Source organism: Phalangium opilio, unplaced genomic scaffold, assembly GCF_054372755.1.
Source record: "Phalangium opilio isolate 3A_F unplaced genomic scaffold, DU_Popi_V2 ptg000537l_1, whole genome shotgun sequence".
Lineage (NCBI taxonomy): Eukaryota > Metazoa > Arthropoda > Arachnida > Opiliones > Phalangiidae > Phalangium > Phalangium opilio.
Window position 1 is genome coordinate 3,296,420 of NW_028324243.1, and position 27,469 is coordinate 3,323,888.

Genomic DNA, 27,469 nt, shown 5'->3' on the forward strand with positions numbered 1-27,469 from the left:
GAACGAAAAATGTTCTTTTTGTGCTTGGTTCCCTATAGGATAAATGAATGCTTACGTTTGTCTTAATCGCGGATACTTGTTCTAAACTTGCCATTAAAATTTGCCGAAAAGAAAAAGCTCAGACAATTATAAGAAGACTATTCAACAAAGAAAAAAGAAGGGACGAATGAAATCCCTAATTCCGTGTTTAGTTCTTCGGAATTTGAATAAAATTGCCATTAAAATTTGCCGAAAAGAAAAAGCTCAGACAATTATAAGAAGACTATTCAACAAAGAAAAAAGAAGGGACGAATGAAATCCCTAATTCCGTGTTTAGTTCTTCGGAATTTGAATAAAATTTCATTTATCTATTTCGGATTAAGATACGGTTGTACCATACTTCGATTTGCCAGTCTTAAAAGGTATGTACCTTTAATTTGCTTAATAATTTAATTTGGGGTGTGCGTGTTTTGGTAACCCTAAATCCCCATTATGGATGTCGAAGATATGGTGATACGTATAGCGCTTAATTATCGATCTGACAACCGACAAATGAAATACTGATTTTCAGTATCTAAAATCTCGATATTTTTAATCCTGAAAAGCAGAATTTCTCTCGTCTCTTGTCAGCAGACACAAAGCTACGTTATAGTTTACCACTGAGCCGCTCCAACATAGAGACCTAGGTTTGCGCGTGCTGACAACTGAAGCTGGAACAGATTATATTTCGAATAAGCTACCGTAGGAGATAGGGAGTTGCCTATCCTATAGCGTGAGATCAAATTTCCTCACTCGCATCCTTTATCTATGGTTTAAAGTTGAAAAGTTTTCATAAGCAGTCACGATCATGTAAAAATAGTGTTTGGCGTATACTTCAGCTGTCTTAGAATTTATGGCAATGATTGACGTAGATTTCTGAGGAAACTAGCCTTTTTGGGCCATTTTTACATCACAAAAATATTATTGGTTTTTGGTTCTATTCGTCATAAACACACAAAAAATGTTTTCGTGAAAATCGATCGTAGTATCAAATGAATAGCCCTTTAAAGGGAGGGTGAAGAGGAGAATGAAGTGATTTGTTATCGATTCTTCAACTAATTTTAAGAACAGTCTGCATAGTGAAACATTCAGGAAATACCTCCGAATGATTAATTAGGTTCAGATTTTAAGGATAATTTGAAATTAGGACCTCCGACCAATCGCATATCACCGTCTTTTTGTTAACAAAACTCTTGTGGCACTCTCCGTGTCGAATAAAATTTATCGCGAGATTTGATAAAATTTGCGTGCGATGTGCGAGAGACACGAAGCGTGCAACCACAATGTTTACCTATGCAGAATGATCTTATAATTAAAAGAAGAATCGATAAAAACATCACTTGATTTTTCACTCACCCTCTCTTTAAGAATATTTTTGAATGATACTCTAAATTAAAGAGTAGGATTCCCTGGGCTACTCGAACACACAACCTCATTGAATTGTTTTTACCAACTTTATAATTAATCATCTTAATCATGAATAGATGGAGTGTTAAATTATTTCCCGTGATCAACCCTTTCAAATTGACGATGGAATTAAAACTTACACAGCAATTTGACGATTGGAAATCTTGTGAAAAGGCCCATTTTCAATATTGCAAGGAACACTTTTCTCCAATTCTTAGCAAATACAAACACGCTACAACCATCGAGAGCCATAACAGAAAGGCTTGTAAAAGAAGTAGAAAAGGAGTGTACACTCCTCTGGATGAAAAATTTAAGTACGCAAGGGTGCAACTAGTTTGCGTTCACTATGGAAAGTACAATTCACAATCAAAGGGGCTAAGAAAGTCTTCGACTTTCGCAAGTTCTTGCCCTGCCCACGTCACCTATTCGGCAAACGCAAAGTTTCAAAAATTGTATATTTCATCTTTGGAATTAAAACACAACCATACTATTGGACCAGAACTGTATGAAAAATACCCAGCAAATCGCTCCTTGCGCCAAGCAAGTGAAGACCAAAAATCCAAAGTGGTTGATTTTTTTCGCATAAGAGGTGATACAAAACTGATTCTCGAAGAAGTTCGAAACGAAACAGGAAGGTACGAAATTCCAAAATCGCTGCAAAACTTTAAATCTAAAATTAATCAGTCGGCGAAAGACGTAGAGGGTGGAAATGCCGACTCTGCGCAGCGGCTTCTAATAGAACTTCAGAAGGATCAAAAAACTGACCCAGAAATGGTAAATTTTATACAGGGCGGAAACCTTCGTCGGCGACCAGTCTCGATTTTTCTCCTAACGCGTGTTAACCAACGATAAGTGTGAGAGATTTACTGGCACTGTTAGAGAAACACCTACAATTAAAAGGATCTATTAATTTCTCATTTGTCAAGCATCGTAACAAAAAGATTAAATACAACTTTTTAAGCATTACAAATGTAAAAGATAGTTGAAATCGAACCATACAATTTAAAAGATAAATCATTAATTATATTTCAACTTCTCATTAAATTACAAGCGTATGCAAACCCGATGTAATTTAAAGATTTCTAACACTATAGCTTTGGGAGAATATCTAGACAGGAAGAACCCACAAAATTTTCCTTCATAACCATATTTGAGTGGCTATTAACAATCACTCGTATATCGAAATGAAAGAAATATCACTTTTATTTATTTGATAATATTCCAAACTACAGGCCCTTCCTATACTGACTTGACCTTAACTATGGAGTCTCCCAATCTTTCCTAGCTTTGCGTGTATTGTTTGTTTCTCAGCCTTTAGATAAAGTTCATATTTATAAAATTTTAAAAATAACCCCCGGCTAATCGCTTCCAATTTTATAAATGTGACATTTTTTATGAGGTTTATTTTTTCTGACGATATAATGGGAAATTTATAATTTCGAAGTAGCCTAACTAAAATATTCATATATGACATAGGTGTTAGAAGTTTCTATTGAGCCTTCTACAAAATACTTGGAGATGGTATTTTGGCAAACAGGCCGTATGCGGGAAGTCTATTCTAGATATCCCGAACACTTACTTTGCGACGCAACATTTTGTTTGAACCGTTGCGCCATGCCTCTTTATATCATTATGGTTGTAGATGGCAACTTGCAAAGTGAAATTGTTGGTTTATGTTTAACCAAAAATACTAAAAAAGATTTCGTCCAAAAACTATTTGAGACGTTCCAAAGAAACCATGAAAACTGGAAAAGTACGAAATCCATCATGGTGGATAAGGATCTAAGCGAAATTACAGTGTTTAGGCAACTTTTTCCCTCAGCACATATCGAAATTTGCTTATTTCACGTTCTAAAAGCCATGAAAGCTAAAATCTCGTCAATGAAAATGACGTCAGCTGCGAGCTTGGCCGCCCGTACCCATGCTCAAAAACTTGCATATTCTTTTACCGAGACCAGTTTTCGAGAAAACATTGAAGCTATGCTAGCTGATGAGCAACTGCAAAGTTATCCCGAATTTTCAAAATATATGGTTGATAACTGGCTGTCCATGAAAGAAATGTGGGTCCACGCATATCGACGACAGCATTTTAATTTGGGGGAATCAACGAATAGCCGACTAGAATCATAATCAAAAGATTAAAAGGATATGTAAACGTAACGCGGCTCTAGATGACTTCTATCGGGACATGAAACTATTTTGCGCTTATGTTGAAAACATGAACGATCACGAAAAATTTAAAACAAAAACTAAAACGTTTCCGTAAAATTAATTTTGACGAAGAAGGCCTGAGAGAAGCAGCCTGCGAAATATTTGAAAAAGTAGTGCCTGCGGTCAAAAAACATTTCAAAAAAGAAGTAAAATTATTAACAGGATCACCAAGTTTTGGGCGGAAGGGCAAGACTTAAAAATCTTTATTGGGGATCAGGAATATGATCCAGATGATGAAAGTGAAGATGATGGAAATGAAACTAACAAGTCTGAGGAGGAACGGGAAGGTGAAAGTCAAGATGATAAAAATGAAATTAACAAGTCTGAGGAGGAACGGGAAGGTGAAAGTCAAGATGATAAAAATGAAATTAACAAGTCTGAGGAGGAATCGGATGACGAAGCTGACGAAGGCAGAGAAGATTTTACAGAAACCAGAAGTAAATAGATTATAAACAAGAAGTTAATATCTCCCCGGCATGGGCGCGTTATGAAAGTTGAGATTCCCGCTCCTATTCCGCGGCAGCGCACAAATGGCGTAGCACCTAGCGAACCACTTGACATGTACCTAACGTATCTAGTGTCGCGCCGCTCAGACAAAGTAGTGCGGGTTGTTGAAGGTTTAATCGACGCGCATGCGTTCTAAAGGTAATTTCAATCAGCTGTCTGCTGTGATTCTGTGACAGTATAGCCTAGGCCTAGTACAAAATCTGTGAAGACTACATGTGATTGCCTATGAATGTGATAAAATAGTAATATGAAAAATGGATAAGGAATATGATTATGACGAATTCGTGAAACAAAAAGATGAACGTGAAACAATACTACAATGTTGGGAGAGCCAAGGACGTTTGAAAACTTTTGTTTGCAACATGATGGAAGAGTATGCGGTATTATGGTATTATTAGTAGGTTTCAGATAAAAATTGCACTGGGTCGATACCGAAGGCGAAACTATAATCGTTTTCTACGCGGCATTATGAAACTAATTACAGTTTTAGACTTTAGTATTTTATTATAATTTACCATAATTCAGCAATTACCCGCAGTACTACGGCTACCAAAGATATTGCCCTAAATTTACTCCCATGATGCTCAGTAATTTGAACTGCTTTACAATATCTCTTGTCGCTTCTATGACGTCATGCGAACATCCTATTGGTTACAAGCAAGCCACGTGATACTCGATACTCATTTTACATAGCATGCAGGCGGGAAGGTATGATTGACTTAAAGCTATTAACTTTTTGATATCTATTTACTTTTGCAGAAACTGATCCGAAAAAGATTCAAAAATCTGAGGAGGGGTCAAATGAAGATAACGTCAACGAAAATCGAAAAAGTGACAAGGATAATTTTTACAAGTCAGAGAATAGCGACGAAGAACTGGAAAAGGGGGAAACCAAGAAGAACGAGATTTTTAAAGAAAATGACCAGAGTCGAGAAGTTAGCGACGAAGTCTCTAGGAAACCAACATTGAAACGAATGAAAAAGCACAAACGTCTTGAAAAGAAAAATAAAAGGAGAAAAGTCGACGAAATTCAGGACGAAACTAGGAGAAATCTCCAATCTGATTTTATTGAAACCGAAAATGACTTAAACTCACAAATGAAAGATAGCCCTTCGTTACCGCAAGTAAAGGAACCTTTAAAGCTAAATGTTGTGGGAAGACCCAAAGGAATATTTCAAACCGTTATCGGACTTAGAAGAAGCCGACTCAAAAGAGTCCCATCCACAGCAGAACGAAGTCCTCTGAGAGTCAAGAACAACAGACATTCTCTAACACGCATTAAAATTAAAAATGAAGATTATCCTCAATCGAAACAGGTCATTGACGAAAATGATATATGGCTCCGCAAACCAATTGTTCTGACTAAAGAGCATGAAATTTCTGTACTTACAAGAATTTACATGCACGTTGAAGTGATGGACGCCGCGCAACTTCTGTTGAAATGCCAATTTAAAAATGTCACCGCCGGCTTAAATTCCCTTTTTCTCACGAATGTAGATATTGGAAAATGTCCCATACCGTTCATTCAGAACACAGTGCCCAAGGAAGGATATTTTGTGCAAATTTATAATATCGGACACCATTTGATTTGCGCTGCTGGTTTTTACAAAGACACCGAGGCAAATATCTCTATATACGATTCCTTGCATTATAATTCCTTAGAGCGTCGGATTTCAAGATTGCCGCAACTGATATCGGGCTTAAGCGCCCAATTTAAGAGCACTGAAGTTGAAAACTCGAACATAAAGTTCATTAAAGTTACGGAGCAGGTCGAAGTAGAGTGTGGGGCACACGCGATAGCGAATGCTACTAATGCGTGTTTAAATGTTGAAATTGGATGTATTCTAAATGATACAAGCAACAACATCATGAGAAACCATCTCCATGATTGCCTTGAGAAAAACCTAATGACACCTTTCAAACTCAAGTCAAAGAATCCATTAGCTTTTCAGGTTTTCCACGAAAGCACGAACAGCCTTGTCTATTGCGTGTGCAGAAAACCTTACACAGGAAAGAAAATGGTTCAGTGTGATGGTTGCTCCGAGTGGTTCCACCAAACGTGTGTTAGCAGCGCAAAAAAGGAGCCGAAAAAGGGGTGCCAATGGCTGTGCGAGTTCCGATGCGACACAGAAACGATTGTATTGGGTTAACTTACGTACCATATGTACAGAAAATAAATAGTTTTTTTCGTTTGTTTCTAAGTTCAATAATATACTTTACTGTCATTCCTATATTCGTTCTCTTATAGAGGAATATAAACCTCTCAGAAACGTCGTCTGCGACTTCTTGTTTCATAACATAAAGTAGCCTAAGAACATGCAACAGTATCAAATATTGGGGGTCGAACATAAATGAAGATTTTGTAATGAAGACTTACGAGGAAATTTTATAGAATAAGGGGTCTTTTTTTAGACTTATGAGATATATTTTTAGACTCTCGGGGACATTTCTAGACTTACGGGGACATTTCTAGACTTACGGGGACGTTTTATAGACTTAAGGGGGCATTTTATACACTTACGGGGACATTTTAGAGACTTCCCCTGCAACAAAAATCAACTGCGGGGACAGTACGAATTTTAACTAGCTGGACGGTTTTTTGGATCGCCTGATTTGTGACTTTAGACCCTACCCTATAGTGCGAAATGTCCGCCCAGATAAGTGTCTTGCTATCCCAACGTTTACTACGGTTGATTGCAAAATGCACTTAATGGATACAAAATCGGTAAGCGAATGGACAAGAAATATGCAATCAAACGGTCAGAAAATAGCTGGCGAATGGACTCAAAATTGGTAGTCTAGTGGACACGAAATTGGTAGTCTAGAGGACACGAAATTTGCAAGCAAACGGTCAGATAATCCGCAAGCGGATGGACACGAAATCAACTGGTAAACGGTTATGAAATCGCAAGGTGAATAGACGCAATATCGGCTTGCGGATGGACAACATAACGGCTGGCGAATGGACACGATATTGGCTGGCGAATGGACACGATATCGGCTGGCGAATGGTCACGATATCGGCTGGCGAATGGACACGATATTGGCTGGCGAATGGACACGATATCGGCTGGCGAATGGACACGATATCGGCTGGCGAAATGGAAACGATATCGGCTGGCGAATGGACACGATATCGGCTGGCGAATGGACACGATATAGGCTGGCGAATGGACACGATATAGGCTGGCGAATGGACACGATATAGGCTGGCGAATGGACACGATATAGGCTGGCGAATGGACACGATATAGGCTGGCGAATGGACACGATATAGGCTGGCGAATGGACACGATATAGGCTGGCGAATGGACACGATATAGGCTGGCGAATGGACACGATATCGGCTGGGGAAATGGACACGATATTGGCTGGGGAAATGGACACGATATTGGCTGGGGAAATGGACACGATATTGGCTGGGGAAATGGACACGATATTGGCTGGGGAAATGGACACGATATTGGCTGGGGAAATGGACACGATATTGGCTGGGGAAATGGACACGATATTGGTTGGCCAAATGGACACGATATCGGCTGGTAAATGGACGGTTCCAAACCATTCGATCAAAAAATAAATTCGGAGGCCCCATTCGACCGAACTCCCGCACTTTTGGCGACTTTCGTAAAGTGGTAAATAGCTTCAAATGACTGCACTTAACGAAAGTGTTCATGGCTATTTAATCTCCGATAATAACAGAGGAGCAACGAGATATGTTTTAGAACGATTTGAAGGCTTATCTAAATATAAGGGAAAGATGAAATTAGCCATAACCCGTAACATTTTCTTTGATATTATTGTAAAATCATGCTTATAAAGATAAATTTATATTTAAATCTGGGTAAATTAACATGTTACAGTTAGTTGTTGAGATATAATGGATTTTTAAAGAAAGTTTTGCTTGTAGTTCAAATTTACATCAGCAGAATCGTGGAACTTTAGTGGTTTCGTTATTATTTGGATTTTCTAAACCTTTATTTCTACCGAAATCCTACACTTTGGGCCGTTCACGTAGAGTGTGGGAGTCGTGATCACTTGACGAGCATGCCGCTATCCATTGGCATTAAAGGAAACCACACATTACCATAAACTTTTATCATTTAAATAAAATAACAGAAGTTTAGAATGAAAAACGGAACAAATTGAAGAAGTCAAACGTTGACATGATATAGATACAATTCAGGTAAATTCCAACGTTGGAAACTCAATAATAGAGCAGCCGGCAGATTGTTCCATTACGAGTCTAAATTTAGCACGCGCGAAGCTTAATATATCGTAACTATTGGACTGTCTGATTAGAGTTCTGAAATAAGGAAGTCATAGACTTATTATGGGAGAGCCAGGGGAATGTCTCATTACAAGATAAAACCAAGGAAATCAGGGACTGAAATAAGGAATAAAATAAAAACAAATGATACCTAAAACATCTAATAGCAATACTAATAATGGATATCAGATACTGAAATGTAGAGAAGCCGGCGGACTGTCTCATGACGATCGTCATGAGACAGTCCGCCGGCTTCTCTATATTAAGTCTCGCATTTTCAGTTTCAGTCTGGTTATGAGACAGTCCGCCGGCTTCTCTATTTTAAGTCTCGCATTTTCAGTTTCAGTCTGGTTATGAGACAGTCCGCCGGCTTCTCTTTATAAAGTCTCGCATTTTCAGTTTCAGTCTGGTTATGAGACAGTCCGCCGGCTTCTCTATTTTAAGTCTCGCATTTTCAGTTTCAGTCTCTGGTTATGAGACAGTCCGCCGGCTTCTCTATATTAAGTCTCGCATTTTCAGTTTCAGTCTGGTTATGAGACAGTCCGCCGGCTTCTCTATTTTAAGTCTCGCATTTTCAGTTTCAGTCTGGTTATGAGACAGTCCGCCGGCTTCTCTTTATAAAGTCTCGCATTTTCAGTTTCAGTCTGGTTATGAGACAGTCCGCCGGCTTCTCTATTTTAAGTCTCGCATTTTCAGTTTCAGTCTCTGGTTATGAGACAGTCCGCCGGTTTCTCTTTATTAAGTCTCGCATTTTCAGTTTCAGTCTGGTTATGAGACAGTCCGCCGGCTTCTCTATATTAAGTCTCGAACTTTCAGTTTTAGTCTGTTTATGAGACAGTCCGCCGGCTTCACTATATCAAGTCTCGAACTTACAGTTTTAGTCTAGTTATGTGACAGTCCGCCGGCTACTTTGTATTAAGTGTGGTGCGTTCAAGTTATACTCTTGCATAGTTAAACGTGCGAGACTTAGAGAAGCCGGCGGACTGTCTCATAACAAGACTAATACTTGAATGAGCGAGACTTAATATAGAAAAGCTGGCGCACTGTCTATAACTAGAACGCGCCACACTTAATACAGAGAAGCCAGCGGACTGTCTCATAACCAGACTAAAACTGAAAATGCGAGACTTGATATAGTAAAACCAGCGGAGTCTCATAAACAGACTAAAACTGAGAATGCGAGGCTTAATATATAGAAGCCGGCGGACTGTCTCATAACCAGACTAAAACTGAATATGCGAGACTTAACATAGTCAAGCCAGCGGACTGTCTCATAACCAGACTAAAACTGAAAAGGCGAGATTTGATATAGTAAAATCAGCGGACTGTCTCATAAACAGACTAAAACTGAAAATGCGAGGCTTAATATAGAGAAGCCGGTGGACTGTCTCATAACAAGACTAAAACTTGATCGTACCAGAGTTAAAATGGAGAAGCTAGCTGACTGTCTCATAACCAGACTAAAACCGAAAATGCAAGACTTAATATAGTCAAGCCGGCGGATTGTTTCAAAACAAGACTAAAACTTGATCTCGCCAGAGTTAAAATTGAGAAGCCAGCGGACTGTCTCATAACCAGACCAAAACTGAGAATGCGACACTTAATACAGAGAAGCCAGCGGACTGTCTCATAACTAGAATAAACCTGAAAATGCGAGACTTAATGAAGTCAAGCCGGTGGACTGTCCCATATCAAGATTAAAACTTGATCTTGCCAGAGTTAAAATTGAGAAGCCAGCGGACTATCTCATAACCAGACTAAAACTGAAAATCCGAGACTTAATATAGTCAAGCCGGCGGAATGTTTCAAAACAAGACTAAAACTTGGTCGCGCCTGATTTAATATAATCTAGAGTAAGAAAAACAGGCTAAATTTAGAGCATTCGGAAGACTTATAAAATTAGTAATAATAATGGACTGTTTACATTATTGCTTTTCGGCTTGTGTTTACATGTATTACCAGTCCCGAGTTTTTAAGACACCTAGCAGACACACGGACTGTTAAAAGACTGTACTGTGGAGCCCATGTGCTACTGGGGTTGTGGAGAAATGTTGTAGACCTATGCCAATGTTTAATAGACTTGTGGAGAAATGTTGTAGACCTATTCGAATATTTAACAGACTTATGCGAATATTTAAAAAACTTACGCGAATATTTAAAAGACATACGCGAATATTTAAAAGACTTATTTACAGTTGCCTAATTCATTTGAATTAGCTGATCATAATTGGAAAACATTCTTCTCTTAATTAGTCCGTGCTTTAAAAACCGGCCGTAATAGTGTGGCCCCGTGCGATAAAGACTATTTGGGACGGAAACTTACAAGATAATAAAAACCGTCCAAAATAGCTCTGAGCTAGGAAGGCCGCTATTTTGGCTTGGTTCGTCCCACGAGGGAAAACCCGGCCAAAATAGTCTCGGCCGCGCGGCGATGACTATTTTGGTCGAAAAATTTTAGAGGCCGTTAAACTCGGCCTAAATAGTCCATGAGTAAGGGGTAGCTAATTTCGCCTAAGTTGTAAAAACCGGCCGAAATAGTGTGGTCCGCGCGGCAAAGACTATTTTGGCCGGATAATTGCCATACAGTAAAAAACCGGCCTAATTGGCCCTGAGCTAGGGGGCCGCTATTTTGGCCGGATTTGTCCCACGCCGGAATAACCGGCCGAAATAGCTCCACTCTACTCGTAGACTATTTTTGCCGGTTATTCCGGCTAAAATAGTGATCGGGGCATTTGCCGCTATTTTAGCCGGTAAAACCGGCAAAAATAGTCTTGGGCTAATTTGGCCGGTCTCCGGCCAAAATAGACTCGGCCGGGCAGATGACGTACAGTCCGGAGACCAGTTTATTATTTAGGACACTAGGGGGTCACTGGTCCAAGGACCAGTTTAAAAAATATCCTTATTTCCCAGACTGGACTGTGAATGTGATGTCGTGTCGTCTGCTCAAGATTGACGAGTCGAATGGACATGCTCCACCGCCCTCTACCAGAGACTCCTACTCAAGCACGACCGGTGAACTGGCCGACCTTCTGCCACCGTGCAACAGCCTTTAAAGACTACCTCACCTTCTCGGGCCTCCAGCACGCAATTCTCTCCTTTGCTCAGCCGTTGAACTCGGGGACTGGCGGTCGCCGCCCTTACTCCACAAAACCTCGTCTACCCTACTGGTGGTCCCCAAAAACTACGACAACTACATGAAAAGGCAAACTGCCATCGTAATCGATATTCGAAACAGAGCATTCGAACGGATTATGTAATGTACAAGCGCATCCGCGCCCTGTTGCGCCTTACGTTGAAATGCGAGAAACAGCGCTGTTGGCAAGGGTTCTGCTCCACCTTGCACTCCTCCACACCCTGCTCAGAAGTTTGGCGCAAACTGAAATGGGCCACACGACCTCTGAAGACCCCACCCCAGCTCTTAACGTTCACAAACAATCAGCTATCTTGGCTCAATTAGATAATCCCCAAAACACTCCGCCCATGTTGAACTCCCCTTTCACCCTCGACGAACTACAACACACCATTACACGCCTCTGCTCCTGGACGCGACAGAATTATAAATAAAATGTTACAACATTTGCCGCAGATCTTTCACCAAAAGTTTTTACAAACCCTCAACAACTACTGGATGACCCACGACTTCCCTAGCAACTGGAATGACGCGACTATTGTCCCTATTCTAAAACCAGGCAAATAATTGTTGGGCTAATGCTCTTTTTCAAGCACTGATGGAATTGTCCGAGTTTAATGTAAAGGGAACTAGGGATAATGATATTAATCTATTTATTAATAAACTCAGAATTACTGGAAATAACATTCACCCGGTCTCCAGGATTGATGTTGAGTGCTTTTTGCGTAGGCTTCAGGTTTTGTCTAGAGGGATTTTACAGTATAGCGAGATACAAGATCCTGTAGAATGTTTTGATTTAATTCATGAAATTTTCCCAAAGAGTTTCAGCTATACTGAAACTCGTAAATGTTCCAAGGGCAATGTACAGTCCGATCCAGAACCTAGCTTTAAAAAACAGACTTTGAAGGTGTATCTATTGAAAATATAGTAAATAGCAACAATTTTAACGTGGAAAAAAATTATAAAACATGCTCCGAATACGATTGCAACGGCAAAGAGTGTGAAACCGCGTATTTTGTCGATAATAACGTTATGATTTTTCAAAATAGTAGAAACCTGGATGGTTTTTTTAATTCTAAACCTTGCGATTTGTCTCCCCTTATAAATGTTTCTGGAAAGTGTTTTAAGCTAAAGAGCTGTGTAGTATTTGATAGCGACTTTAGTGAATCAAACGAGATAGGAAAACAAAAAAAAACCCATTATAAAGCATACGTGTACCACGATTACCAAACGTGGCTTTGCTATGATGATAGTCGGCGTTTAGTTTCCATTAACGCATCTTCAGAAATTTCAAAAAAGTGGGTATTGGCTTTTTATGAATCTTATAGTTTAACTGGACCTTCTTCCCTTTATAATTTCACATCATCTTATAGAGACGAACCATCAGAAAGATTTCTTAAAAAAATAGATAATTGGACTTCACTTGAAGTTTTTCGTTTTAGTTATCCCTCTTTGTCTAAACCTTCCAGCTATAATATATCTGATGGCAAGACGGGGTCCGGTGATGCCCTAGATAACTCTATTATTTCAAGCTATTTAAAGAGTAACGATTTCAACTGTAGTATAGAAGGATTAAGGGAGGAACTTTCGTCAAACGAGGCAGATAAACAAAGTAGCAGAGTAGATAAACTTAGATAAAATAAGGTGGATTTTGTTAGTGGTCCTCGAGACCAGTGACCCCTCATGTTGGAATTATTAAACTGGTCCTTGGGACCAGTGAACCTTGCATTAATTATTTTTAGTGGTCCATTACTAAATTTCTAAATTGGTGAGAATTAAAAGCATTTAAAGACACAAAAGGAAAGAACCTGAAAATTCTAATTGATTTTGAATTTTTTACTGTAGGAAAAAGTAGCATATCAAACTCAAAAACAGTTAACTTTTGTTTCTTATTTCAATTTTTAATTTTACACGGAATTTTATTCCGTTAAAATTTAAGAAACGGCACCAAACCCCTGTCCCTGTGCCGGACGCGTCCGCGAAACCGGTTTCGAAACGAACGCTTACGATGGGGGAGAGAGAGAGAGGGAGCCGCGTCCACGAAACGAACGCTTACGATGAGAGAGAGAGGGAAAAACGAAAGTGTCCGGGGTGGGGAGAGAGAGAGATCGCTAGCGTACGCGATGGCGATACGAAGCTCCGCGTTGAGAGAGAACTGCCTGCCTGGTATATTAGTGAGAGGGGGAAGAGGGAGAGGGGCATTCCGCTCGGAGAGGAGAGAGAGGAAAGAAAGGTAGTTTAAATCTCGCGGGCTTTTTTGAGTGAAAGGAAACAAGATGATAATTTTCGTGCACTACTGCACTTTGTGCGCGTGATACATCAGAAATTATGCTGGATGGTTAAGTTAGGTTTCGTAAAATAGAGGGGACGGTTTACGGTCATAGTGATTTCTGGTTTAGGGGATCCAGGATTTTGTTTTAGATACATTATTTGATTCGTATGGTTTTTAAAAACTATACTTAAGTCTTAAGTGGGGTGCACAATTTAGTTTCATTAATATTATTTGAAATGTGACGTTATTAGAAATTAAGGGGATACACGATTGTGTTTCAGAAAATTTTTTAGTTGTACGATTTATTGGAGATCAACTATACGGGGGGGGGGTCACGTGAGCCGTGTAAAATTACTATTAAGGCCCAGCCCTTGGGCCATCTTGTTCGAATAGTTGCCACTAAATATCAATCAACAAGTCTAAAGATATTTGAAGTTTTTCATCCTTTTCTGAACTATCCTTAATGAGTTTTACATCCTTTCGGTGGCTATATGTTCTCTCGCTATCAGTAGGTTTAAGCTAGAGTACGAGAGCTCCTTTTTAGGATGAAAATCCTGTAATGTGACTAGTACCATCTGTACCATACACTACTGCCTAAGGCGACTACTGACAACTAGTACTGACTATGGTCTAGGCTGTTGACAACAAGAGGCTCATTCTAGAGTATAGACGCTAGTCAAGATCAATAGTCAATAGACTACAAAACTTTTGTAGGGAAGTTGTAGCCAAGGAGTACTAAATACATAGCAGTAGAATTGGTAGAAAATGTGTTCAGCTAGAAAAATTCTATTAAGAAACAACGAATTAATAAACTGTTCCACCGTCTATTTTTACCAAAAACGATAATTAATTAAGTGGTCCCTGGGACCAGTGACCCCAAGTTTTGGAATAAATAAACTGGTCCGAGTAATTAATAAACAGGTTTTGGACTTGTAAACCTGACTTATTTCCAGCCCTGCCCCCATGGCCTGGAATAAATAAACTGGTCCATGACCAGGGTGAGAAATAAGGCGGTGGCACTGGGCAAATGACCAGTTTATTTATTAAATGCCTGGGGGTCTAGTGGTCACCGTGACCACTTTTTAAATTCCCCTTCTTTAGGGTACGTTCAGTAACGAAAATCTCAAGGAAATCGCTGTTTTCTTGGTGTTTGGTTGATGTGCTCGAGACGTCACAGGTCGGAAAAGTGACATTTTGAAGTTAGCGCTGTATTCGAAAATGGAGTTTGGGAAACGTCTTACTGGCCCTCAAAACGTTACGAAGCGCAAATGGCTCTTTTCAATTATTAACGAGCTCGCAAATAATGAAATTGTTAAAGAAATTATGTCTATTTGAATGGTAGAAGTAGTTCTGTAAGGAAAACTAATACAATTACTGTAGCAATAGCATTATTGGAATTCAATTTTTGAATCCTGCGCCAACTTTTCATCTGTCAAGTGTTCAACAGTCAAGCGCTACGTCACTCCATCAAAAAAACCATGGATTTTTTGATCAATGAGATAGAATAGAGTCACAACGTGAGATCTCTTTTTGTGCTTGGTTCCCTATAGGATAAATGAATGCTTACGTTTGTCTTAATCGCGGATACTTGTTCTAAACTTGCCATTAAAATTTGCCGAAAAGAAAAAGCTCAGACAATTATAAGAAGATGATTCGGTAGGATTGCACTTTACGTGACCCACCCAACTAACAATGGTTTCTAGTTAATTAGACTGTGGGGAGTCCGAAAAAAATAGTTAAAAAATTATTTGGCCGCCGCAAGTTGGTTAAAAAAAATTTTGAAAATTTCAAAATCCACTCACTTACCCTCATTGAAGCCGCTATCCGCTTAACGCATTCTGCACTCAATCTTGCAAAATAAGCCGGGGGGGACTGTGAAAAAATGACGTACTCGCGCCGGAAACATTTACGTACTCGCGCCGGAGATATAGCTATGGAATTTTTTAAGCTTACTGAAACTGTTCATTTCTGATAAAAGGACGGAAATATAATGCGAGAAAAACTGCTATGTTTTGGGAAAATCGTTGAATTTTTGGGGAATTCGATAAATGATAACGGTAAATTTTGGTAAATGCCGTCAAATTATTCTTGAATTTGATAAATCTGAAGGACAATATTTTGGAAAAGGTGTCAAATTATTCGGGAATTTGATAAATGTGAAGGACGATATCATGGAAAAAGGTGTCAAATTAATCTGAATTTGATAAATCTGGAGGACGTTATTTTGGAAAAGGTGTCAAATTATTTGGGTGTTTGATAAATGTGAAGGATGATATTTTGGAAAAGGTGTCAAATTATTTGGGAATTTGATAAATGTGAATGACGATATTTTGGAAAAGGTATCAAATTATTTGGGAATTTGATAAATGTGAATGACGATATTTTGGAAAAGTTGTCAAATTATTTGGGAATTTGATAAATGTGAATGACGATATTTTGGAAAAGGTGTCAAATTATTTGGGAATTTGATAAATGTAAGGGACGATATTTTGGAAAATGTGCCAAATTATTCGGGAATTTGATAAATGTGAAGGACGATACTTTGGAAAAGGTGTTTACATTTATCAAATTGCCGAAAAATAGGCACTCTTTCCAAAATATAGTTGCAATGACTTCCAAAATATTGATGTTGACGTTTGAAAATATTGCTGAAATAACAAGACGCCTTTTCCAAAATATTGAAATATATTGACGCCTTTTCCAAAATATAGTTGAAATAAATTGACGCCTTTTCCAAAATATTGAAATAAATTGACGCCTTTTCCAAAATATAGTTGAAATAAATTGACGCCTTTTCCAAAATATAGTTGAAATAAATTGACGCCTTTTCCAAAATATAGTTGAAATAAATTGACGCCTTTTCCAAAATATAGTTGAAATAAATTGACGCCTTTTCCAAAATATAGTTGAAATAAATTGACGCCTTTTCCAAAATATAGTTGAAATAAATTGACGCCTTTTCCAAAATATAGTTGAAATAAATTGACGCCTTTTCCAAAATATAGTTGAAATAAATTGACGCCTTTTCCAAAATAAAGTTGAAATAAATTGACGCCTTTTCCAAAATATAGTTGAAATAAATTGACGCCTTTTCCGAAATATAGTTGAAATATATTGACGCCTTTTCCGAAATATAGTTGAAATAAATTGACGCCTTTTTCCAAAATATAGTTGAAATAAATTGACCAAAATATAGTTGAAATAAATTGACCAAAATATAGTTGAAATAAATTGACCAAAATATAGTTGAAATAAATTGACGCCTTTTCCAAAATATAGTTGAAATAAATTGACGCCTTTTCCAAAATATACTTGAAATAAATTGACGCCTTTTCCAAAATATTTTTGATATAAATTGACGCCTTTTCCAAAATATAGTTGAAATAAATTGACGCCTTTTCCAAAATATAGTTGAAATAAATTTACGCCTTTTCCAAAATATAGTTGAAATAAATTGACGCCTTTTACAAAATATAGTTGAAATAAATTGACGCCTTTTACAAAATATAGTTGAAATAAATTGACGCCTTTTCCAAAATAAAGTTGAAATAAATTGACGCCTTTTCCAAAATATAGTTGAAATAAATTGACGCCTTTTCCAAAATATTGAAATAAATTGACGCCTTTTCCAAAATATAGTTGAAATAAATTGACGCCTTTTCCAAAATATAGTTGAAATAAATTGACGCCTTTTCCAAAATATAGTTGAAATAAATTGACGCCTTTTCCAAAATATAGTTGAAATAAATTGACGCCTTTTCCAAAATATAGTTGAAATAAATTGACGCCTTTTCCAAAATATAGTTGAAATAAATTGACGCCTTTTACAAAATATAGTTGAAATAAATTGACGCCTTTTCCAAAATAAAGTTGAAATAAATTGACGCCTTTTCCAAAATATAGTTGAAATAAATTGACGCCTTTTCCAAAATATAGTTGAAATAAATTGACGCCTTTTCCAAAATATAGTTGAAATAAATTGACGCCTTTTCCGAAATATAGTTGAAATAAATTGACGCCTTTTACAAAATATAGTTGAAATAAATTGACGCCTTTTACAAAATATAGTTGAAATAAATTGACGCCTTTTCCAAAATAAAGTTGAAATAAATTGACGCCTTTTCCAAAATATAGTTGAAATAAATTGACGCCTTTTCCAAAATATTGAAATAAATTGACGCCTTTTCCAAAATATAGTTGAAATAAATTGACGCCTTTTACAAAATATAGTTGAAATAAATTGACGCCTTTTCCAAAATAAAGTTGAAATAAATTGACGCCTTTTCCAAAATATAGTTGAAATAAATTGACGCCTTTTCCAAAACATTGAAATAAATTGACGCCTTTTCCAAAATATAGTTGAAATAAATTGACGCCTTTTCCAAAATATAGTTGAAATAAATTGACGCCTTTTCCAAAATATAGTTGAAATAAATTGACGCCTTTTCCAAAATATAGTTGAAATAAATTGACGCCTTTTCCAAAATATAGTTGAAATAAATTGACGCCTTTTCCAAAATATAGTTGAAATAAATTGACGCCTTTTACAAAATATAGTTGAAATAAATTGACGCCTTTTCCAAAATAAAGTTGAAATAAATTGACGCCTTTTCCAAAATATAGTTGAAATAAATTGACGCCTTTTCCAAAATATAGTTGAAATAAATTGACGCCTTTTACAAAATATAGTTGAAATAAATTGACGCCTTTTCCGAAATATAGTTGAAATAAATTGACGCCTTTTCCGAAATATAGTTGAAATAAATTGACGCCTTTTTCCAAAATATAGTTGAAATAAATTGACCAAAATATAGTTGAAATAAATTGACCAAAATATAGTTGAAATAAATTGACCAAAATAGTTGAAATAAATTGACCAAAATATAGTTGAAATAAATTGACCAAAATATAGTTGAAATAAATTGACGCCTTTTCCAAAATATAGTTGAAATAAATTGACCAAAATATAGTTGAAATAAATTGACGCCTTTTCCAAAATATAGTTGAAATAAATTTACGCCTTTTCCAAAATATAGTTGAAATAAATTGACGCCTTTTACAAAATATAGTTGAAATAAATTGACGCCTTTTACAAAATATAGTTGAAATAAATGCACGCCTTTTCCAAAATAAAGTTGAAATAAATTGACGCCTTTTCCAAAATATAGTTGAAATAAATTGACGCCTTTTACAAAATATAGTTGAAATAAATTGACGCCTTTTACAAAATATAGTTGAAATAAATTGACGCCTTTTCCAAAATAAAGTTGAAATAAATTGACGCCTTTTCCAAAATATAGTTGAAATAAATTGACGCCTTTTCCAAAACATTGAAATAAATTGACGCCTTTTCCAAAATATAGTTGAAATAAATTGACGCCTTTTCCAAAATATAGTTGAAATAAATTGACGCCTTTTCCAAAATATAGTTGAAATAAATTGACGCCTTTTCCAAAATATAGTTGAAATAAATTGACGCCTTTTCCAAAATATAGTTGAAATAAATTGACGCCTTTTCCAAAATATAGTTGAAATAAATTGACGCCTTTTACAAAATATAGTTGAAATAAATTGACGCCTTTTCCAAAATAAAGTTGAAATAAATTGACGCCTTTTCCAAAATATAGTTGAAATAAATTGACGCCTTTTCCAAAATATAGTTGAAATAAATTGACGCCTTTTCCAAAATATAGTTGAAATAAATTGACGCCTTTTCCGAAATATAGTTGAAATAAATTGACGCCTTTTCCGAAATATAGTTGAAATAAATTGACGCCTTTTTCCAAAATATAGTTGAAATAAATTGACCAAAATATAGTTGAAATAAATTGACCAAAATATAGTTGAAATAAATTGACCAAAATAGTTGAAATAAATTGACCAAAATATAGTTGAAATAAATTGACCAAAATATAGTTGAAATAAATTGACGCCTTTTCCAAAATATAGTTGAAATAAATTGACCAAAATATAGTTGAAATAAATTGACGCCTTTTCCAAAATATAGTTGAAATAAATTTACGCCTTTTCCAAAATATAGTTGAAATAAATTGACGCCTTTTACAAAATATAGTTGAAATAAATTGACGCCTTTTACAAAATATAGTTGAAATAAATGCACGCCTTTTCCAAAATAAAGTTGAAATAAATTGACGCCTTTTCCAAAATATAGTTGAAATAAATTGACGCCTTTTCCAAAATATAGTTGAAATAAATTGACGCCTTTTACAAAATATAGTTGAAATAAATTGACGCCTTTTCCAAAATAAAGTTGAAATAAATTGACGCCTCATATATATTGATGTTGATATTTGCTAACTGCCCAATAATTTGCCGCCTTTAACGAAATATTGTTGAAATAAATTGACGCCTTTTCCAAAATATTGATGTTGACATTTGGTTCTTTCTCAATAATTTGTCGCCTTTCCCAAAATATAGTTGCAAAAAAACTAGACTCCTTTTCTGAAATATTGACGTTGACATTTGCTAATTTCCCTATATTTTGACACCTTTTCTCTACGCCTTTTATTTAAATTTTTTTTTTTTACAAAAAATCATATTTACCAAGGATTTGACACATTTTCCCAAAAATAATGTTGAGTGAATTAAAAAAAATCCCGAATAATTTGACGTTTTATTCAAAATTTACCGTTATCAATTATTGAATTCCCAAAAAATTCAACGATTTTCCCAAAACATTTCAGTTTTTCTCGCATTTATATTTCCCTCCTTTTATCAGAAATAATTGTTTCCGTAAGCTTAAAAAAATCCATAGCTATAAAACTCCGGCGCGAGTCCGGCAATTTTTCACAGACCTCCTCGGCTTATTTTGCAAGATTGAGTGCAGAATGCGTTAAGCGGATAGCGGCTTCAATGGCGTTAAGTGCATTGATTTTAAAATTTTCAAAAATTTTTTTGACCAACTTGCGGCGGCCAAATAATTTTTTAACTATTTTTTTCGGACTCCTCATGGTCCAATTAACTAGAAACCATTGTTAGTTGGGTGGGTCACGTAAAGTGCAATCCTACCGATGATTCAACAAGGAAAAAGAAGGGACAAATTAAATCCCTAATTCCGTGTTTAGTTCTTCGGAATTTGAATTAAATTTCATTTATATATATCGGATTAAGATACGGTTGTACCATACTTCGATTTGCCAGTCTTAAAAGGTATGTACCTTTAATTTGCTTAATAATTTAATTTGGGGTGTGCGTGTTTTGGTAACCCTAAATCCCCATTATGGATGTCGAAGATATGGTGATACGTATATCGCGTAATTATCGATCTGACAACCGACAAAAGAAATCTGGGAGCACGGCAGTGCTCCCAGCCAAGTCGAGCACTGACATCCTTTTCTCGAAGCAACTCGTGGCACTTTTAAGCCCACTGTAACTTCGTGATGGGTACAGGTAAAAGTCTGAAATTTTGCTTGCCGCGAGGACTGTCAGTCCTTGCTATAGTTTCCAAATTTCAAGTTCCTACCCTATATACTTTTCGAAAAATCGAAGGTGAAATTTACCTTATTTTGTCACTCACTCACTCACCGATCATCAAAATTCTAAGGTACTTCTAGGGTAGATAGAAACTTAAAATTCAGGATTTAGTTTTCATTTATTTTATAAAGCACAGAAAAAATAAAACATCCCGAAATTTTTATAAAATTGTTCTTTAGTTCTTTATTTTAAAACTAGATGGCGCTGCCGTCTTTTCAACAGAAATAGTGTGTGTTCTTGATGAAAGGACGTAATGGTCCAAAGTTAACCGAAAGTTAAATATATATTAAAGCTAATAGGAGTGGTAGTTTAAAATAAATGTGTCGTAACTGATGCTACATTCTTATATTAGGATATCGCGTACAATCTTTATTACATATTCTCTGCGGGTCGAAAGGGGTAATTCAGCGTAAATAAGGACAAACGTAAGCGATTATATTGGCAAACGAAGTACCACGAGAGGGTCTTGTTTTAATATAACTACCGAGGGTCTACAAAAAGAAGTGAGATCCTATGAAAAACATTAACATGTACAAAAATGGGCCAAGCCTCGCCTCGTGACCTCTCCGCCGTAAAACGTTCTGAGATCCCATGTAGAGCCAAGTCTGCCTTTTGTTCTCATTCAATCGCCAATTGAACAATTATGTTATAGTCCTTTTCCAAATTAATAGCCAATATTCTTTGACTCTATCATTATTATACATCTTTGTTCGTATCAAAAATATCGTGACTTGGCAAGCGCAGGTCATCCCCTTCGATTATTTTAAAATAGGCAACGATTTAGTGAATATCCCCTCGACTTCCTTTTAATATTACTTTCCTGCGATTGCCAAGTCACGATATTTTTGATACGAACAAAGAGTCAAAGAATATTGGTTATTAATTTGGAAAAGGACTTAATTTATAACATAATTGTTCAATTGGCGATTGAATGAGAACAAAAGGCAGACTTGGCTCTACATGGGATCTCAGAACGTTTTACGGCGGAGAGGTCACGAGGCGAGGCTTGGCCCATTTTTGTACATGTTAATGTTTTTCATAGGTACTGATTTTCAGTATCTAAAATCTCGATATTTTTAATCCTGAAAAGCAGAATTTCTCTCGTTTCTTGTCAGCAGACACAAAGCTAAGTTATAGATTACCACTGAGCCGCTCCAACATAGAGACCTAGGTTTGCGCGTGCTGACAACTGAAGCTGGAACAGATTATATTTCGAATAAGCTACCGTAGGAGATAGGGAGTTGCCTATCCTATAGCGTGAGATCAAATTTCCTCACGCGCATCCTTTATCTATGGTTTAAACTTGAAAAAGTTTTCATAAGCAGTCACGATGATGTAAAAATAGTGTTTGGCGTATACTTCAGCTGTCTTAGAGTTTATGGCAATGATTGACGTAGATTTCTGAGGAAGCTAGCCTTCTTGGGCCATTTTTGCATGACAAAAATATTATTGGTTTTTGGTTCTATTCGTCATAAACACACAAGAAATGTTTTCGTCAAAATCGATCGTAGTATCAAATGAATAGCCCTTTAAAGGGAGGGTGAAGAGGAAAATGAAGTGATTTTTTATCGATTCTTCAACTAATTTTAAGAACAGTCTGCATAGTGAAACATTCAGGAAATACCTCCGAATGATTAATTAGGTTCAGATTTTAAGGATAATTTGAAATTAGGACCTCCGACCAATCGCATATCGCCGTCTTTTTGTTAACAAAACTCTTGTGGCACTCTCCGTGTCGAATGAAATTTATCGCGAGATTTGATAAAACTTGCGTGCGATGTGAAAATCATGGCGCGAGACACGAAGCGTGCAACCACAATGTTTACTATGCAGAATGATCTTATAATTAAAAGAAGAATCGATAAAAACATCACTTGATTTTTCACTCACCCTCTCTTTAAGAATATTTTTGAATGATACTCTAAATTAAAGAGTAGGATTCCCTGGGCTACTCGAACACACAACCTCATTGAATTGTTTTTACCAACTTTATAATTAATCATCTTAATCATGAATAGATGGAGTGTTAAATTATTTCCCGTGATCAACCCTTTCAAATTGACGATGGAATTAAAACTTACACAGCAATTTGACGATTGGAAATCTTGTGAAAAGGCCCATTTTCAATATTGCAAGGAACACTTTTCTCCAATTCTTAGCAAATACAAACACGCTACAACCATCGAGAGCCATAACAGAAAGGCTTGTAAAAGAAGTAGAAAAGGAGTGTACACTCCTCTGGATGAAAAATTTAAGTACGCAAGGGTGCAACTAGTTTGCGTTCACTATGGAAAGTACAATTCACAATCAAAGGGGCTAAGAAAGTCTTCGACTTTCGCAAGTTCTTGCCCTGCCCACGTCACCTATTCGGCAAACGCAAAGTTTCAAAAATTGTATATTTCATCTTTGGAATTAAAACACAACCATACTATTGGACCAGAACTGTATGAAAAATACCCAGCAAATCGCTCCTTGCGCCAAGCAAGTGAAGACCAAAAATCCAAAGTGGTTGATTTTTTTCGCATAAGAGGTGATACAAAACTGATTCTCGAAGAAGTTCGAAACGAAACAGGAAGGTACGAAATTCCAAAATCGCTGCAAAACTTTAAATCTAAAATTAATCAGTCGGCGAAAGACGTAGAGGGTGGAAATGCCGGTTCTGCGCAGCGGCTTCTAATAGAACTTCAGAAGGATCAAAAAACTGACCCAGAAATGGTAAATTTTATACAGGGCGGAAACCTTCGTCGGCGACCAGTCTCGATTTTTCTCCTAACGCGTGTTAACCAACGATAAGTGTGAGAGATTTACTGTCACTGTTAGAGAAACACCTACAATTAAAAGGATCTATTAATTTCTGATTTGTCAAGCATCGTAACAAAAAGATTAAATACAACTTTTTAAGCATTACAAATGTAAAAGATAGTTGAAATCGAACCATACAATTTAAAAGATAAATCTTTAATTATATTTCAACTTCTCATTAAATTACAAGTGTATGCAAACCCGATGTAATTTAAAGATTTCTAACACTATAACTTTGGGAGAATATCTAGACTGGAAGAACCCACAAAATTTTCCTTCATAACCATATTTGAGTGGCTATTAACAATCACTCGTATATCGAAATTAAAGAATTGTCACTTTTATTTATTTGATAATATTCCAAACTACAGGCCCTTCCTATACTGACTTGACCTTAACTATGGAGTCCCCCAATCTTTCCTAGCTTTGCGTGTATTTTTTGTTTCTCAGCCTTTAGATAAAGTTCATATTTTTACCTCTCCGAGTGACGTATGTCACGGAGAGGTTCTGTAACGATCGTGTGTGTGTGTCTGTGTGTGTGTCTGTTGTTCGCAGTTTCCAAATCGGAGCAAACGTCCACCAAAGGTTTTCGAAATTGCGGTTGTTCTTGCTTTTAACTGTAGTTTGACACCCTTATATAATAATAATAATAATAATAATAATAATAATAATAATAATAATGTGTGTTTATTGTACATTGAAACAGTATACAGATACCAGCTAGTCAATGCACATGGTGTTAAATTAAGTACAAGTTTAAGTTAGGAGTTATTTAAAATCTACATTTTAAGGAAAAATGGGGGTCAAGATAGTGTGCTTAAGATAAATGCAGTTGTTTTAGTTTTAATGGTTTATACAAATCTATGTCGTTGTTCGCGCTATAAACGTTGTAATTCTTGACCATTCTAGTAATAGGGGAAAAGTTCTCTTGTTTTTCATAAAAGAGGTTTCTTTTACGTGTCGGTCGAGCACACGTATTGAAGTTTAACGCTCCTAGAAGCAGGCTAGAGTGGATTTTGTTGGTATAAATTTTTTGCACAAAGATGATGTCAAGTTTTCGTAATAAAATCGTTATAGTATCTATATTGAGATGTTTCAATATTGATTCGTAGTCGTATTATGCGTCCTTGATGAAGTAAGTATGGTAATATTCTATGAACTTTCTTTGTACTCCCTCAAGTAGGTTGATGTTTGATTTGATGTTGTCGTTATATGTTACTGCTCCATATATCAGACATGGTTTTACGAGGGTTGTATAAAGCTTGATGAAGACTTTTGGGTAGTTAAGTGGTTTTGCGACTTTAAGAGTGCATCCTAGGATGTGGCGACATTTCCCGACTATATAGTGTCGGTGGTCTTTAAAATTAAGTTTTGAGTCAAAAAAGATCCCAAGGTCCTTTGTTAGGTTTTCGCGCTTTAGAATTTTTGAGTTTAAAATGTAATTGTAGGTGATTCGTTTCAGTTTTCTCGTGTAAGTGATTATAACGGTTTTTTCTATATAAGGTTGTTGTTTAGGCACCAAGTAGATAGATCATTTAAGTCTTTTTGTAAATTTTCGCAGTCAGTTATGTTATTTATTTTACTGACTAACTTATGATCGTCTGCAAATTGGTATAGTGATGAATGGTGTATCGCGGTTGGTAGATCTGCTATGTAAATATTAAACAATAAAGGGCCAAGTGATGAACCCTGTGGGATTCCACAATTAACTTGGTACGAGATGTTTGTCGTGACGTCATTGCATTTTATGATATTATGTCTTCCCGATAGATAGCTATTGATCCAGTCCAAGAGAGATCCTTTGATTCCATACGTTCGTAGTTTGGCCAGTAAAATGGGATGTGAGACGCGATCGAATGCTTTTGAGAGGTCTATGTAGATTGCATATACTACCTATTTGAGTAAGGCGAAGCAACCGGCGTATGCTTCATTTCAAACGCCAATATTAGTCTCTCAAGAATGTTTAATTGTTCTTTATCAAAACGATGTAACGCTCAATAAGGCGAACAACTAACGAAGAAAATATTTAATATTAATTATATTTATTTTAATATTTAAGATAATCTTGTTTCTCAACTCAAAATTAATACGGAAAGAGTTAAAAAGCAGTCTATGTTTTTGTCTGAGTGTACGTCCATTGTTAAACTAGTGCGTCGCGTTAGCAGTTAGCCTTGTAATGATGTGTTAAGAAATCATACAGAACCTTAATATTCCCTTTTTCCATAATATAAAGTGAATATGTGGAAGTATTTTTCGTAATTATGATGCATTTAGTACTTTTGTAGCTTTAAAGCTCTGTTTCATTTTGATATTCCAAAGATTTTTTTAATATTGTTATTAGAAATGGCTGTTTATATATTACTTAAGCTATACTACATCTTTATATAGAATAATCCTTGGTTTAGTCATTACATGAAGAAAACTAAGTCCTAGACTCCGGCGGGTATATCAAGTATTATCTGCAATAGGCTTAGTGAAGCAAATAGTAAATAATTGAGGCCTGAGGTGAAGTGGACTTTGGGCTTTGATTTTCGTGTCTGAAATGAAGAGACATCAACGGTTCAGAGTGAGCCGCAGGTTAAATACACTCATAAATAATCAGGTTAAGATTTTATAATAGAAGAAAAGATCTTGGTGGCAATTAGAATAGTAAAAGGGCTAATGGTAAACGGGTAGTAGCTACAGACATTTTAGCCACATCGTATGATGTACATCTACGATTTAGTTTGACCTGGCCTGTTGTTGTAGTAGTAGTATGGGTGTCACAGTCCTGCCTTTGGCAGTATCAAATTTTTCGTTCGTCATTTTTGAAGGTCGAGAGAAAATATTTTTCTTTTTAGTTAGGTGGAGTTTTAAACTTAATACAGGGAAGAAATTATTTTTTTCAACTTTTCTCCCTCCACGGAGATTTGAACCGCGGACCTTTCACTTGTAAACCCAGTACTATACAGCCTCGCCTAAAAGCGCCTGTTAAGAAACGGTCTCGAATAAAGCGCAATACTCGGAGAGGTTTGTCACAGGCACGGTCCCCTTCTCTCTCTCTATCTCTTCAACTAGGAGTCATTATCTTATCCAAGGCCAAGAGATATAACTTCGCGGTTGGAGAGGCAAAAGCATATTAAATAAATTTTTATCACTGTTTAGGGTAGGGCATCGAGGGGCTATTCACTCTGATTTTATGCACGGTAAATCATTTAAGCATTGTAAAAGATAGCGTTATTCACTCATTAGGGTAAGGTATAGAGGTGTTATCCACACATTTGGGTAGGTATAGAGGGGCTATTCACGATGTGGCTACTATTACGAGCCCTTGGGTCGTCTTGTTTCTCTTTATGGTGCGCATTGACTATTAGTGCGT

At 36.4% G+C, this 27,469-nt stretch overlaps 2 protein-coding genes and 1 long non-coding RNA gene across 3 annotated transcripts; 2 read left to right on the top strand and 1 right to left on the bottom strand.

Annotated features, from left to right (window-relative positions):
* The first annotated feature begins 213 nt into the window (after window positions 1-213).
* LOC149588870 (uncharacterized) lies at window positions 214-2,348 on the top strand. The gene is made up of 2 exons (XM_089862054.1): window positions 214-401; window positions 1,503-2,348. The coding sequence occupies exons 1-2, from the start codon at window positions 292-294 to the stop codon at window positions 2,275-2,277; spliced, it is 885 nt and encodes a 294-aa protein (XP_089718180.1). The 5' UTR covers window positions 214-291; the 3' UTR covers window positions 2,278-2,348.
* Window positions 2,349-15,119: 12,771 nt separating this feature from the next.
* On the bottom strand, window positions 15,120-16,429 carry LOC149588871 (uncharacterized). The gene is made up of 2 exons (XR_016379777.1): window positions 15,622-16,429; window positions 15,120-15,527 (listed from the first exon to the last, which is right to left on the bottom strand). It is a non-coding gene; the product is annotated as an uncharacterized LOC149588871 (long non-coding RNA).
* Window positions 16,430-20,059: 3,630 nt separating this feature from the next.
* On the top strand, window positions 20,060-25,395 carry LOC149588872 (uncharacterized). Its single transcript, XM_089862193.1, has 2 exons — window positions 20,060-20,985; window positions 23,328-25,395. Exon 2 carries the CDS (start codon window positions 23,374-23,376, stop codon window positions 24,100-24,102), a length of 729 nt encoding a protein of 242 aa, XP_089718319.1. The 5' UTR covers window positions 20,060-20,985; window positions 23,328-23,373; the 3' UTR covers window positions 24,103-25,395.
* The last annotated feature ends 2,074 nt before the right edge of the window (window positions 25,396-27,469 follow it).

Bases quoted from the DNA above. Each gene is read 5' to 3' on its own strand.
- LOC149588870 (XM_089862054.1), top strand. From the start codon at position 292: ATGAAATCCCTAATTCCGTGTTTAGTTCTTCGGAATTTGAATAAAATT. The intron at 402-1,502 runs GTATGTACCTTT...AATCATGAATAG, and splicing joins CGATTTGCCAGTCTTAAAAG to ATGGAGTGTTAAATTATTTC.
- LOC149588872 (XM_089862193.1), top strand. From the start codon at position 23,374: ATGGAATTAAAACTTACACAGCAATTTGACGATTGGAAATCTTGTGAA.